General features: G+C 36.5%; 2 protein-coding genes across 2 annotated transcripts in view; one reads left to right on the top strand and one right to left on the bottom strand.

Annotated features, from left to right (window-relative positions):
• LOC129361172 (general transcription factor IIF subunit 2-like) overlaps positions 1 to 16,117 on the top strand; it is a 47,115-nt gene that overhangs the window by 13,738 nt on the left and 17,260 nt on the right. The window lies entirely within an intron of this gene.
• On the bottom strand, positions 5,511 to 9,260 carry kctd4 (potassium channel tetramerization domain containing 4). The gene has a single exon (XM_055031906.1). It carries the CDS (start codon positions 9,107 to 9,109, stop codon positions 8,333 to 8,335), a length of 777 nt encoding a protein of 258 aa, XP_054887881.1. The 5' UTR covers positions 9,110 to 9,260; the 3' UTR covers positions 5,511 to 8,332.

The raw sequence follows: 16,117 nt of genomic DNA, 5'->3' as shown, positions 1-16,117 counted from the left end.
ATAAATTTAAAGGTTTTCACTCCCACAGGCCTTCCATAAATGGATCATGACACATCCTTGCTACACATTGTTTGAGAATAAGCCAGACTAGACTTGTTTTCCTCATTTGCTGTGGTGCAGACGTGGCAAAGAGCTGCAGCTTTTATTCAACAAATATTCATCAGGAGCCTTTTCTCTACTCTAATAAACATGCTGTTTATGCATTTGTATGCATTTATTTTCACTTTACTGTTTTAAATCATTAAAAAAGTTAAAATATCAGAGAAAAACACAACATTTTACCAAGTATTTTTGTCTGATTTCTAGTGTGAACATCTTAATACATTTAAAATGAGATGAAAATATCTTACAAGTAACGTTTAAGGCTTGTTTTAAGTCTTAATATTGATTTAAAATGTAAAAACTGGCACATTATTTCACCTATCAAACAACATTTTCCCCATGTTAAAGGTGAAATAATCTGCAAATGGAACTAGTATTTAAATAAATATTTAGATATTGACTTATTTCTTGCTGAAGAGTTACTTATAAGTTAGGCTTGTCTTATTTCATATGTCCGAATTTTTATATTTACACACAAAAAAACTAAATCTTACCAAGTAATTTTATCTCGTTTCTGGAGCAAATATCTTAGTACATTTGAAATAAGACAAACAATTTTTTACTTTTCAGCAAGATACCAAGGATTGTTTTGTAAATGGTAATAAAAAAGTATGAGTTACTCAGATTATATCACTTATAGCAAGGCATTTTTCCATTTATTAACTTAATTTATTTGCCAATTAAAAGTAGTACCATTTCATCAATTTACTTAAAACAAACCTATGCATCTTCCTAAAACGTTACTTTTATGTTGGTTTGTCTTATTTCAAGTTAGCAGTAGGAACAAGATTTTCTGGTAAGATTTTTTTGTTTTTGCAGTGTAATTATGAAAATGCAGCTGATAATATTTTCAGATATTAAAGGATAAAATCTAATCTAATTTTCTTTTTAATAGTCATGTTTACTTTTAATTTTAACTATAAATAGGGCTATAAATATCCAGCAAAGCAAATTGATTCTCCTATTAAACTTGGTTAGTTGAGGTGTTTATGTTATTCTTTGTCTTAGGACAAATGATAAAATTTAGTTATTTTCCTGTTTTGCTAATTGTGTTAATGTTCACTAATGTGCACTGTTCTAATCAAAAACATTAAAATAAATCGTAAGAAATTTGTGTGATTAAAATATTAAGTTAATTTATTATTTGTTAAAAAATTAAAAGCAAAATTAGTTGTAAAAACAATATGGCTGCCTTAGTAATTTAAACTTTTAAGGAATTGTTTTTCCATGTAGGTTGGATTTGGATCTTTTTTCTATTTTAATAAATTATCATTTTAAACCAGCATTTTTGCTGTTATTTTGTGTTTTTGTTTTCTTTAAATCAGTTCAATCTAAAAGTGATATTAGAGCAAACTGAGCCTGCATTGCAAGGGAGCAAATACTTCTCAGCAGTTTTTTTTTTAGAAAGTTGGTATTGATGTGCTTTTCGTTGAGTATGTTGAGTGTTTAAAAGGGAGTTATTTGAATTTTACATAATGACATTTATTTGTCATGAGGTTTTTTATGTAACGAGCTGAAAGTGGTTGTTGTTATCTCTGCTCTCTGTCCTGTAAATATCTATAAATAAATAATGGTTGAAGCTTCTGTTGGGTGAACCTTTGTCTATTTTTGTTTTTAAGCTTCTTTTTTCCCCCTATTTTTCAGCTTAAACTGACTGACCTTAGGGTTTTTCATCCTTTTAAATGGGAAACTGTTAAAGGCATTATGCCTTTGCTTTCAACTGCAAATGTTTTGGTTAAAGTGTTTACTCAGTCTGGGCGCCAAAGCCAAACCTCTTCCATTGGTGGTCTTGCTCTTAATTGACATGTAGCCATGGTAACATTGGAAATAGAGATGCTTAATGCTGTTAAATATTTCTAAGTGCTAGATTACTGCTCTGACTCGCTTTCCTGTGTGGTTTTATATCTTACGAGACTTTAAATATACCAACCACTGGAAAAGGGGTGCAAGGCAAAAGTATTCAAACCTCCTAAACTTTTTTTTCCAAAGTATCACAACCAAAATCTTTAAAAGTGACATATTATGCAAAATTAACTTTGTGTAAGATTGCCATACTTCCATTTGGGTCTGCACAGCTTTTAAAAAACTCTTGCATGCTATATTATCCTTCTGGTGATTAATCAGTGCTCATCTCCCCCCCATAGCCCTGGAGGGTTCAAACCAGCAACTGAATCCCAGATTCAAATTGATGCAGAAACAGCACAAAAATAAGCATCAGGTTAAGTTGAAGCTAAGCTTTTTTATTAATTATAACATTAAAACTGATTTAATCTCAGCTTCACCACTTGATGTTTGTGTAGCTACTTTCACTGATGATGACACACATTGGGGTGCTGTGCAGAGATATAAAAAGAAATCCTCCTTGAGGGAAAAGGGCAGCATTTATCTCACAGACTGGCCCACTTTAGAAATGCCAAACATGTTCACAAGATCCGTTTGCGTTTAAAGGAGGCGCCTTCCTGATGATAGCCAGCTTACTGCAGGTAAAGGTGGAAATAAAACTATAGGGCTGACGTTAATGCAACATGTCTGACTGAATTGAAAGAGAAATAAAGATGACTACTGGTAATGGACAGTTTATTGGACCAGAAATATTAACTTTTTGTGAAAGAGAATCTTCACAACACTTTTCTGGATTTTCTCACAGTGTGAGTAACTTTTCTGGATGACGAACAGGCATTTTTTACTGAAAAAAAAATCACCACATTATAACTGCAGTTTTTGTTCATTTAAATAGAAAGAAATTGATTTATTTATTTTACTTGATTTTAAAATTTTATTTTTATGAATTACTTTAATTTTGGCCCTTCAAATTTCTACATAATTTTTCTTTTTTTTTTTGGTCTGTGTGATGTGATTTTAAATATCAAATGATTGATGATCAGTTACTGGATACTTAAGTTACCTTTTTCTTTTTAAACAAATTACGCTTTTCCTTTTTACTTTTACTTGAGTAAACATGTTGAACTAGTTGAATCTGACGTGCTTTTCCTACATTATTTGTGAAGCACTTTGTGATGTTATTTGTGAAAGATGCAATACAAATAAAATTTTCCTTCAAATTCAAAAATACTTAATTGATCCCAAAGGGAAAATTACATGTAGATGTAGCTCATATATATATTTACTTACATTCCTTTTGTCTTTTTGTCTTTGAGAGAGCAAACTGCCATTATTCACACCGCCATCTACGTACCGGTACTTGAAAATGGCCTCAAAACAATATTATGTTTTCTATTTTGAACAGACGGTACAAAGTAAAAACAGGACTAGCAGATGGATAGCAGCCGTTAATCATAGTGACTGGCAGCCCTCGGTGTAACCGTGGATTTACAGCGAACACTTTTTACAAGGTAAGAAAATTAACGTTCATGTACTTTATAAAAAGATTAGAAAGATTTCACATATCGCATTACGGCAGTGCTTCTCAATTATTTTCCGTTACGCCCCCCTAGCAAGAAGAAAACTATTCGCGCCCCCCATTCCCCACCGTGACTATCCATCTCTGCATAACATTTTTTCCTTATTAACATTTTTCGCAGAAAAAACTCTAGCGGCTTATCGGCGTGATTGGGATGTAACGTATTTAAGTGACGCGCTAATTTATTTGGCTTCATGCTGTCCGCTGCGAGCATTTTTAGACACAGCAAACACACCGGTCTTTCCTCTTCTCCAACTGTAGTCACAGTGAAGCCAAGCGCTAAATACGCTTCGTCGTATTTCCTCTTCTTAACTTTCGGTTGACTTTCTGTTGTCTCATTATCTTTGTCTCTCTCCGCTTTTCTTTTCATCCCTGTTTAAAAACTTTTTCATGTTGGGGGTTGTTGAATAACGGAGGCCATAGACAGAACGCAGTCGGAGCTTTTTGTTGACTTAACACTGCTAACCAAGGCAAACCTGTTGTCTTGTAAGTCGTAAATGTTGCACTGTCGCAAACGTGACAGAAGTAACAATGAGAGCGCCACTGCCGCCTACTGTGCGCAATTACACTTTATACTAGTACGGCCAAAAAAAAGCCTGTTCCCCAGGATCACACGCCCCCCCAGGTATCGCACCGCGCCCCCCAAAGGGGGCCCGCCCCACTATTTGAGAAGCACTGCATTACGGAGACGGTAACCGTTACTAACGTTAGTAACCGTGGAAACGGTGTCCCGTCGTGTAGAGGCTAGCATAAATGCTAGGCTACATGGTTAGCATCTCGTCTTTTATACGTTTTTAAGGCTGTTGCTATTTAAGGGGAAACTCTGTTTATGACACAGTGATATAAATCACATCAGGAAACGTGGGTAATTTGATCAACAGGTCAGCAGGAAGGGGGTACGGGTCGGTTTCTAAGCTAGCTGATTCAAGCTAATGTAGATACCGCCGTCTGTGAGGGCCAAGCAGGTGTGTTGCATTCAAAGACAAATTAGCTCGACGCTAACAAGTAGAAACCACGAATAAACTGAAAACAATCGCTTTGTTCCATATTCTGATCCTCATTTCCGACGACCATTTTGGCGCCTGGAATGATTAAGTGACGTAGTTGCAAAGGGTCAATAGGAGAGGGTCTGAAGAGCTGTCCTGAAACCAATAGTAAATCAGACTCTGTCTTTAATATTGGCCGTTTGCAGATCATTTAGAGTGCATGCATTCACTTCATTTACTGTCTGGTAATTTTGTTGTGTAAATTGATCAACAGTGTTGCTCTTCAGCTGGCTCCAGCTTAAGGCTGTAGGTCAGTGTTGTCACAAAAAGCAGCCTTGTTGCTTTCTAACATCACAAACTGTGCATTGGGTTTTGCAGAGACAATTGAGGCAACAGTTGCAGAGACAGTCGAGGCAACAGTTGGAGATAGTTATTTTTATTTGCAAAATATTCACATTTAAAAGTCATAGAAGTGACAAGTGGCTTTCACAGAGGCTCACAGCGCTGACAACCACGCGGATTATTCAGTGCACATGCATCATGCTGGATTCAAAGCCCTTACGATCATCACAGTTCTTTGCACTTAAACATTTTGGTGAAGTTTTATTTTATTCTGTGCTTTGTCTTCCCCCTTCAGGCTCCAGAGAAGCTAATAAACTGAACACAAGCTATTACACCAGCGAAGCACACACACACACACGCATTCACACACGCGCTCACGCAAGGCCCGTTATAAAAGCTGAATGGCACACCAGTGCACATCACTGCTGGTTGTGAAAGCTTTTGCAAGCAGAAACGGATCCAAAGCTGTTCAGGACGGATTATCCGGCTTATTTTGAGTTGGAGAAACGGAGAGTGCAAATTTTTGACATTGAAATGCTGTAAACTTTGTTTATAAGCCACCACTGTGCAGGATGCATGGGCTGGTTACAAGTTTCGACGTTTTCACACGTTGTAAAGTCTTAGTCATGAGATGCCTGAGCTGTTTTCTCATGAGATGCCTGAGCTGTTTTCTCCTGGCTTTAAAGCTTCCCTCCCCCACCTGTTGATTAGACACTTATAAACTCTTGGAAGTAAGACAGACTTGGATTTTGGAAAAATTTCCTGTCATAAAATCACTGAGTGGAGCAGCAGCCATGACTGATTGGTGTATCAGAATAGATAGTCGGACCAATCAGTCCCTCCAGGAAGTTGCAATAATAACTATTAATGGAAATGCAATTAATAATTTACAAACTTTGCGCAGACTTGCAATTTTCACAACTTGCAACATTTCCACAAATCTAATTCCTTAATGTTTTCTGTATATCCTTTTTTTCTGACCAATCACTGCAACTTAGCTCAATTTTACCCAATCAGTATTTAACTTCCTGTTCCACAGTGTCTCAAAAAACTATTTCTTCTGTTTTTCTTCATTTCAAAAATAATTCTCTCAGATTTAATTATACTGCGTTCATGTTGCCCTCAATGACCAATATTTAATTCTCCTTTGTGCATTTGGCAACTCGTCTGAAAACAAAAATTGAAAATTGTATTTGCAGCCTTCATATTATCTCTTTCTTATTTGGGAAGGTCACAATAATCATAAAAAAACCATCGCATCACTAATTCACCAGCTAATATCAATTTGTTTACCTAATAGTGTAAAAACCAGAGTTACAAAAAAGGGACAATATCATATTTTTCTTAACATTTATGTCTCAAAATTAAATGACACATTTGAAAACTTCTATTGGATCAATTTTACAGCAGTATATTTTTTAAAATTTTAATTATTTCAAATAAATAAACTGAAACATGTTATACACTTAAGTTTGAAATTGTGCAAAGTTAAAAACCAAAGTGTTTAATTAAGATGACCACATCAAAAGAAGCTGTCACCAGACTGTACACTGCAAAAACATAAAATACCACCAACTGTTTTCGTCTAGTTTTTAGTGAAAATAAACTACTACTCTTAAAATAAGACTAAACTCAATTACAAGTAACTTTTCAGCAAGATATTAAAGTTAATAAGACTTTAATGGAAAAAGTTCTAGTTCCCCTCGCAGATTATTTCACTTATAACAAGACATTTCATGTTACAAATGAAATGCTTTTCATTTGTAATATTACTTTTTCCACTAAGGAATTAATGACTAATTATTGGAGATTAATTATCTGCATCCAGTTGATCTCCAAATGGAAATCTAAGCAGAATAAAACTAGTTTTATTTCTGTTGCCAGAAGTTTCCAAAGTTTGACTTTATATATATATTTTTATCTGGTCCTAATGAAGTACTGAACACATTTAATTATATTATATTTATTGTGGGTGTGTTTGTGTAAATCAATCTATCCGTACAAAAATAAAGTTGATTGATTGAAATAGCTCCTATCTTTTGCTAAAAAGTTACTTGTAAGTTAGTTTTGTCTTATTTCAGGTGAACTAAAATATTTAAAGTAGAACTAAAAAGTATTTTATAACATGTTGTCCCTCAAACATCAGACCTCTTACTACTTATAATTTATTTAAAGAATTGGTTCATAACACCTCAGTTCGGTCAACATTTTGAATAAGTATTTTCTCCTAATCCCACCATGTGTTATTTTGGCTTCTACATGAAGGATTAATTTAGTTTTAGTTATTTGTATACATTTTTATAATGTCTGTGTTTGTTTGTTAGTTTATTTGCACTGCAAACAGACAGAAATATGAGCTTGTTTTCAGGGAGTATTTCTTTAATATTGATCAAAAAGTACTTGTTCAACTGGCAGGTTATTTCACTTATAACAAAACACTTTTCTCAATTTAGGAGTGAAATAATCTGCTAATATAACTATCACTTTTTCATCAATATGAAGAAATTATTGACTTATACAAGCTCCTTTATCTTTCTGGAGAGTTACTTGAAAGATGGTTTTGTCTTATTTCAAAATATTACACTAAATACTAAGACATTTGCTCTATACCAAAATACTTGGCAATATTTTTGCGCTTTTGCAGCGCATTGTTTGTATTTATTGACTAAATGAATTTCAACCTTTGTTTGTTTTTATTTACACAAATTACTCATTGTCCAGGGACAACAAATTAATTAAATTAGTTTTCGCTAATTGTGTTAACTAATGTAAAGTGTCTCAAACAAATAAAAAATTTAGTTAAAAATCTAAAATTTTTTGTTTTTGCAATATATTGTTTATATTTATTGACAAATTGAGTTTTAAGCCAATTTAATGTTTCTTTATTATCTGTACTAATGACTAAGTTTCTAGGGGAAATAGGCTTGGCTAATTCTGGCACATTCACAAAAATGTTAATGTAAAGTTTCCCTAACAAATAAATTAAAAAATATCTAATTTTTTGCAGTGTTTTGTTTGTATTGCAGCTGTATCATTATTTGTTTTTTACTGAATTTCTAGAAAAAAACAGCATTTTGGCTAATTGTGGCCCAATTACAAAAACATTGATGTGCATCATCCATCCTACCAAATAAATAAAAAAAATAATAATAAAAACTTTGAGTTTTTGCAGTGTACTGTTTATATTTATTGACAAAATTTGTATAAAGTTATTTTAACTTTTGCTTTTTAGCTAGACCAGTTACCCACTTTCCAGGGACAACAGATGGAAAAAAGCATTTTGGCGCATTTACCAAAATGTTAATTCATGTGCATCAACCCTTCAGAGCAAATTAAAAACTTAAATAGTGTTTTTGCCGTGTATGCTTGCTGTTCAGTAAATACATACGACTCAATCCGTCAGTCTTCTACCACGTTACACAGAACAACACCTACAGTACCTGGTGGCTGTTAACCCCTTCCTGCCTATTCTGCCTTCTTCCTATTTGACGAAGTGCAGGGCCTCTGCTGCCACTACAGAGCCCTTGCTGCTGTCTAGCGCGGTGACCAGCTTGAAGCCCGCCTTCAGCGCCAGCATCACCGTTTCCAGTTTGAGGCAGTCCAGCGTACACAGGAAGGTGCTGTCCTCCTTCAGGACGAGCCGCGAGCCCGGCTCCGACTTGATGAAGTGGCGGAACTGGATGACGTTTGACGACACGACGAACTCCTCCGGGAAGCCGTCGAGCCTGCTCTTGGAGATCTGCACCAGCCGCCCTTTGACCTTGTCGATGAAGCAGGTGTCGCTGCAGTACACCTTCAGGCCCTGCGACCTCTCGTGGCTGTCCGTCACCTCCAGGAAGGCGGGTTCACGCTGGGCGGCCCGCTGGCTCTCCCACTCGCTCACCGCCTCCACCAGTTCGCTCAGGCGGTAGAAGTCTGCCTCGCGCCGCAGGAGCCCCGCCTCCCGGAAGTCGTCGGGCAGCTGCAGCTCTCCGGTTCGTAGGTAGTTGAGCACGTGGCGGAAAACGGGGCCGTCCCTGTCGATGAACGGGTTGCCCATGGAGTCGGTGTGCTGCACCGCCTTCTTCCCATTGGCCAGCTCCTCCAGGAAGGAGCCCAGGTGTTTGGAGAGCGTGGTCCGATGGGCGGTGTACAGGAAGCCGCCGACATTGAGGGTGATGGTGCCTGATGACGGCTTCTTGAAGCTCTTGCTGGGCTGCAGCAGGTCTGGGTTGATGTGCCTCAGTTCACTCTCCATCCTTCTGAGGTTCCATTCCATTCTCCGCCCGGCGTCTCCCCCTCCGGCTCAGCTCCTGCGGTTTCGCTCAGGCTGCAAAGTGCTGTCGGCTGTCGAGCGGCGCAATTCAGCGGTGGATGGGAGAGCGTTGAGCGGCGGAGCAGGAGCCGAGAACAGAGCGGCTCTGTGTGTCGCTCCTCCTTCCCTCCGTCTCTCTTTAAGAGTGGGAGTGTGGCAGCGTCACATTCAGGGAGGAGAAACAGGGAACAAATAACAGAGAAGTGTGAAGCTCTCTCTCTTCCTTTCTTATCATCAGTCCTAAATTATCTTTTGGGCAGAGGAAAACAAAAACAGTCGCTGCTCACCAGATGGAGAGGGGGCTTCTATAATGTTTGAGGTGTGAGTGTGTCAGACTTCTTGTGAGTCTGAATATAAATCTCTCCTTGCTGCTGAATCCATCTGTTTACCACACATTACTACGTGAACTTGAATCTGTTTGAGGGGAACGCCAGCCTGGCATGGTGCGCCTCGGCTCAGTTCGATTTGGTTCGATTCAGTTCGGATAGACGCCAGGAGATTGAAGCGTTGCATAAGTAAAAGAGAGTAACGAGATGGATTTATGTAAACATGATCAGTCCCAACTACAAATTAATAAAATATCTGGTTTGTAGATACAAATCAGATCTATCTATCTATCTTCATTTTATCCTTTCTTTATTCTCTTTTCACTCTGTTTTTCCCTTATTCAACTAATTTAAAGTTTGATGTGACATTTGTTTTCAAACTGTATTTTTATTGTGCATCTAATTTTGATAAAACGTTTTGTTAAACAAAAATCCAAATAGTTTTTCCCTTTTCTTTCCTTTCATTTTCCTTCCTTTCTTTCCTCTCCTTTCCTTTTCGTGCCCTGTTTGTTGCGGCCGTCCGTGTTTTGGCTGGTCTCTCCTTGTTAACAGAACTGCAGACGACGGGCCTTTAGCTGCGAGCGGCTCACGCTCTCCGCTCTGTGATTTCGTCTGTGTTTCAGGCTCCCAGTGCAACTGCAAAAAATCACACTTCATATAAAACATGAGAAAATACACAGAGGGTCCAGCAGTGCTGTGGGCTCGTTTGATGGGTTTGGTTTCCGACTGGCGGAAATCTGTGACAAAAACATAAAAAATGCATGGGCAGTCTGCAGGAGGTTGTTTTTGGTGTTAGCAAAGTGTCTGTGCTTCATTTCAGAGGTGAAAAAAGTAACATGGTGGAGGATTGAGCTTTGTGTTGCAGCACCGTTTGGGTTTATTTTCAAAGAAAGTCTGAATCTTTGGTCATTAGCCACTCCTTCACTGACAATCAATGTGCACCGATCAGTGGCCACATGGTGAGTTAGTGATTTTTAAGCAATAATCCCTCTTAAAATTGGGATTTCTTTCCATTAGGTGAATAATTAGATAGTAATTCATAAAAAAATTAAGATACATGATCAGTCCCAACTGATCATCTATCTTGCTAAAATTTTTTAGCAATTTTTAGCAAAGTCGCTAAAAATGCAGAAATGTAGAAATCACAGCACAGTAAGACAGTTGAAACCAACTATTTTTAGTCTGTAAAACAGTATTTTTTTGGCAGTATAACAAAACATGTTAATGGTTTATTAAGGGTGAGCTTCTGTATGAATTTGATCTGCTTTGACCTCTGAGTTATTTTATGTTTGGAGATTCATCAATCTACAAAGCAGAAAATCTGTCTATTCTTACTTGTATTCTGGTCTAGTTTCTAGTTCAAATATCTTAGTACACTTGAAATACAACTAACTCAAGTGGAATTGTTGGAAAAATACAAGTTTTCTTGTTATACTTGAAATAATCTGACAGTGGAACTGGTAATTAAAAAAAATAAGATTTTAAGGAATTATTGACTTAAAACAAGCTCACATTTCTTGCTGAAAAGTTACTTGTTACTCAGATTTGTCTTATTTAAAATGTACTAATATATTTCTACTAGAAACTAGACTAAAAATACTTGGTAAAATTTAGTGTTTTAAAGTGTACAGATGTTTTGTAACCAACTTATTTCTGTTTTTTCACCAAAGAGAAATGCTATGCCAGTTTGTAGAGTTTACCGCTTACAAAAAAGCTACTTTATTTTCCCTGAGTTTAAAAAATGACATGTTTGCTCAAATTCCAGGATTTATTACTTTTTCAGCAGCTTGTTGTTGGCACATTTTCTTTAAGAAATGTCTTTAAAATATGACGTTAATTGCATGATAAAATCACTATTTTAATATTTAGAGTACTTCCCATAAACTTGTGTTGCCGCCATTTGCATGCTGCCCTGGACAGAGAGCCACAAGTTTCAGATCAACAGAGTTTTCATGCATGATGGTTAAAATACAACCTCCAACTATTGATATTGCCATGGTTATTGCTGTTACATATGTTTGTGGAGCTCCAGTATTTGTGGTTCTCAAATGATTTGCTAGGGTGGCCAAGCTTTTAACGATGTTGTTCTGTTTTTATATTCCTGTAAAAGAAATGAAGATTTTCAGAAGTAATTTTTGGTTTACTGGCAGTTTTAGGGCTTCAGGCGAGGCTCATGAAACGGACGCTTGTATCAAAGCAGAAAGTATGTCATTAAATTTTCATGTGAAATCCTGCACAGCTTGGGAAATTACCCCCTCGCCTGGGGGAGAGCGAAATGAAGGCATATTTATGGATTTTCTTTCTCCAAACATCGAGTGAATCAGAGTAACAGGTGTGATCCAACAGGTTAGAAACCACTTTCGCCCCCCAGAGCTGCCGTTACAAATTAAAGACTGGAGATTCACTTGAGCATAAGCGCTAAATTTAAAGACGTCCTGCATGATTTGCTCCAGGTTGCAGCTTTGAGCTCCCAGAGAGACGGCTCTTTGAATCTGCGCTGTGATTTTCTAATGGTGGGTGATTAGTTGTGTCATCCTCAACAACACTCCATTGGAATTGCAAACGAGGATGAGGTTGTGGGAGGCTAGACCCGGTTCCTTCCTCCTGCTGATTAAAATCGTTTCATTCAGGAGGATTATTGTTTCAGTTTTTCTGGAATAATGGGATTAACCCCGAGTTCTTCTTGGCTGTTGTTGTTGCTCTTGTTGGATATAAAATTTCCCAAAATGCTATTAGCGGGGACTCTCCTCTGCTGTTAACAGTGGTGAATTATTCATAGCAGAGCTTTAAGAGCTTGTGGTTTAACATGGAGTCACTGACTGCTGTGGAGCTGGCATGGCAACCACTTTAATAGAGCCTTGTATGAGCGCAGCGCTGTCAATCTCTTCCTTCATTTATTATGGGGATCTATGTGCTCTTTGCATTTGTCTCATTAGCTCAAATTCAAGAATTATGCTGCTTAGGAAAAGCAGTTTCACAACAAGCAGGTATTGAACACAGTTATTTACCTGGAATGTTGTTTTTCTGGATGAGAATGTAATTAATGTCATCCCTTTGGGCGTTTTCAAAACAACAACTAGTTGCAAAAGTTTGATGATAATGCAAATTTCTAAAGGTGACTATTCCTTGAATATATTAGGACAGTTTTATGGGCTATACAAAACATGTTACATTACAATTTTTTGCACCAAATCATTCTTGTTTAATGAGACTTTATTCTGTTGAGTTCTGTTTTTTTGAACAAAATATATCTAGAAAATTTCAACTTCAAAAAATTAACCATATAGTTTAGTGGTTTTTTTTTTCTTTTAATCTGACAAACTTGTGGGACCTTTTTTAAGTTTCAAATCTAAAATGATTTGTAAGTCCCTTTTTCTATAGAAATCTGACAGGTTTTCTTATTTTATTAAAGTATTGTGAGTTTAGGTTATAGTTGAACAATTAAAATTAGAATTGTTATGAAGAAAAATAAAAAGAGTTCTACTTTCAATTTGACATTTTTGGCCTCCAAGGCACAAAGTGTTGGCACCTCTTGTTATAAATAAAGTCAAATATATGTTCTGCAGATATTTTCATATTTTCATATCTGCAGAACAAGAGTGAACAGGAAAATAAGAGTGAACTGGAGAGATACTGAACCACTACCCACGGGTTACTGGTCCCTAGTTCAGGTAATGGAAAAAGAACAGCAAATATCACTGAAAATATAAATATCATTACAAAAATCAAAGGCTTAGTGTTAATTTAGTGTTTGAATAAAACATGCTATTTATACTGGACTAAAGGGCATCAGAACTTGTCTGTTCAACTTTGACATTGAATCATGTTCTGAACTTAGAAACAAACATTTACTGTTATTTTTTAAGATCAAGATGAAACAGTAGTGACCTGAATCAGTAGCAGTATGTAAACAGCCAACCAGCTCCATCTTCATTAGCCGCGCATCAAAGGCTACTTTGTTGCATATGGATGCTGCTTTTTTTCTCGTTTAAAACCAAAATGAGTGGGCGCAATGCAGCTACAAAGGTCGGCAAATCACTACAAAGTTAACGAAGGGAATCATTATATTTTCTTAATGAAGCAGCCTCTGGGCTCGGAAGGGATGAGCGCTAATGGAAAATTATATTCGGAGATCCAATCAATGTGACCCCTCCTTTATTGCTTCCGTGTTGTCAATGTATCGGTCATAAGAGTTCAATTTACCTTATATTTTAATTATAAAGTGTGAAATCAAGTGCAGTCTCAAGAATAATATTCATTAAGATGAGATACTTTATGAATAATTGGCTTTAATGCAAAGAACTGCAGCTGCATTCATAATCTTGCATGAATCTCAATAATCATATAACAAAATACACATGGACACAGTTATTTATAGTGCAGCTATTTAATTTAGTTGTATTAGTCTAATTTCTCCAATAAGCCTGGAGCTGCAGTCATTATGTGCACAGCAATGGCTTTTTATAGCAGTAGCGTCATTAACTCGTCAAAAGGCATGATAAACCATAATCAGCTGTACAGATTTCAAAGGGACGTCAAGGCTAACTGAAGAGCTGAAAATGTGTGCATGCCTCAGAGACGAAAGTGGAAGAATTTTACTAGGATTAAAGATCTGAAGAAGTGAGTCTTTCAGCAGGATAGTGATCCAAAGAACAGGGGATGGATGCTGAAAGAATATTTCAGGCAGGAGAAATCAGTTTCTCAGCGATTTTCTCAGACCTAAATACCAAAAGCCACCGAAGAGATTACTTTCTTTTCACATATTTCTGAAAACTGAATAAAAGGACAAGCACATTTGTCCCCTATAAACTTGGATTTTGAGAAATGTGTTTGTGCCATTTTGTCTTGACAGAAATACCATTTTCCTCGACATTTAATGACTTAATGTGCTGACATTTAAGTGATCTTAAATGTGGCAGAAGTGCTCAGACTTTCGTCCACTTTAACATCAGGATTTATCTTTATTCAACATAATCATGTCTTTTATATGAGATTGCTATATGTGTCTTAAAATCAACAGGAAGAAATGACGTCTAAACCACTTATATCTAATGGGCCAGTTTCAAAATGTTTTAAAATCATTTCATACCGATTCTACATGAGGAAAAGTTGATTAAAAAATGATTATTCATTTAGCTTAAACAGCTTCAATTGATTAGATTATGAAACATGTTGGAAAAGAAGTGGTTAGTCGTTAATTTTAAAAGGATCTATTATGCAAAATTCACACTTTGCACGGTTCTGTGTTTCCATTTGGGTCTGAACTATTTCTGAAAACGGCCCAAGTGCCTAAGAAAACAACCAGCCTTTTTTTGTCAATAACTTAATGTCTTTTGGTGTCAGGAAAATGAGCCACAATTTCCCAGTTCAGTCAATTTTGATAGTTATTGTGCCGTTACCTGACAACCCAAGCATGTTTGGTAAACTGGTGTTACTGTTCTATGTGCGGTACAATGGCTGCTGGAAAAGAGAAGTGTTTTGTTGGTGATTTACCATTCAGAGACCACATGCTGCATTCTTGTTGGTTGTGCAGGAGGCTCTACTTCTGCTTTTCAAAGATGTACGGTTGTATAGTTGCTCCTCTGTTTGGAGCCATTTTCACTTGCGAGTGCAGAGTTGGAGGGCGTGGCCACCAGACACCAACAGCTCATTCTGAAAGGAATTTAAAATGGGCAGAACTGAAAAGTCTAAATGTCATTATCTAAGGTTGATTCTTTTGTGATAACTATAATGAACATTTCTTCCATAGACCTATCTCAACATTTTTTTGGTACAGCCAAGATTTTAATTTAATAATCCCAGAGTAAAGAGTGTACCAATGAGATTTTTCTTAATGAGTAAAAACTCAACCCTTTATTTTTAACAGCCTCACCACTTTCCTACTTAGAGAATCTTTTGATAGATTAACTTTTAAAATATTGGTGTTTTTAGAAAAATAATACATTTTCTGTTTAGTGTGTCAGTTATGAGTCAAATTTATTTGTTTATCACACATGTAATGATGGTAGTTTAAATGTTTTACACCATAAACACATAATACATGACAATAAACATCACACTTTTTCAAATGTTTTCTTCTAAATATAAAATTGAGAATATTAATCTGTGTAAAATTGAGAATATTAATACACCTGTTTTTAATCTAAACAGGTGTATTTTTTAGTCTTAATTTAAAGGAACTCTGTATTTCAGCTGTGTTGCTGTTGGTTCCAGATTTGTGATTAATCCTGGAGATGGTCTTCAGGTGATAGAAGGCCGACTTTGTAACCATCTTAATGTGGCTCTGAAGGTTCAGGTCAGAGTCCCAGATATCAGGGCTGACCGCTGGGTTTCAGCTGTACAAACTGAAGCTGTGCGTTGTCTCCAGATCATTCGTCTTTAGGTCTGAAGATAAAAACTTCAGTTTTGTGTCAGTTCTGCTGATGGGAATTTTGGCACATCCAGACATTTATCTGTCACATTGTAATGTAGAGCTGTTTATTATTTGCGTAGATATAGTGGCTTATCTTATTACTTATAACCTGAACTAATGGGAGCATGTAGATATTAAATGAGAGGGATCCGAGGGTTGAACTTTGGGGTGCCCCACATGTGATTTCTGTTACCTTGAAACAAAAAGTTCATGTTGTTCAGGTAAGATTTAGAT

Source organism: Poeciliopsis prolifica, unplaced genomic scaffold (genome assembly GCF_027474105.1).
Source record: "Poeciliopsis prolifica strain line A6 unplaced genomic scaffold, Auburn_PproV2 SCAFFOLD007, whole genome shotgun sequence".
Classification (NCBI taxonomy): Eukaryota; Metazoa; Chordata; class Actinopteri; order Cyprinodontiformes; family Poeciliidae; genus Poeciliopsis; species Poeciliopsis prolifica.
Note: the sequence above shows the minus strand (reverse complement) of the source record. Positions and strands in the feature narration are given on the sequence as shown.

Coding starts and splice junctions, on each gene's coding strand:
- kctd4 (XM_055031906.1), bottom strand. CDS start 9,109: ATGGAATGGAACCTCAGAAGGATGGAGAGTGAACTGAGGCACATCAAC.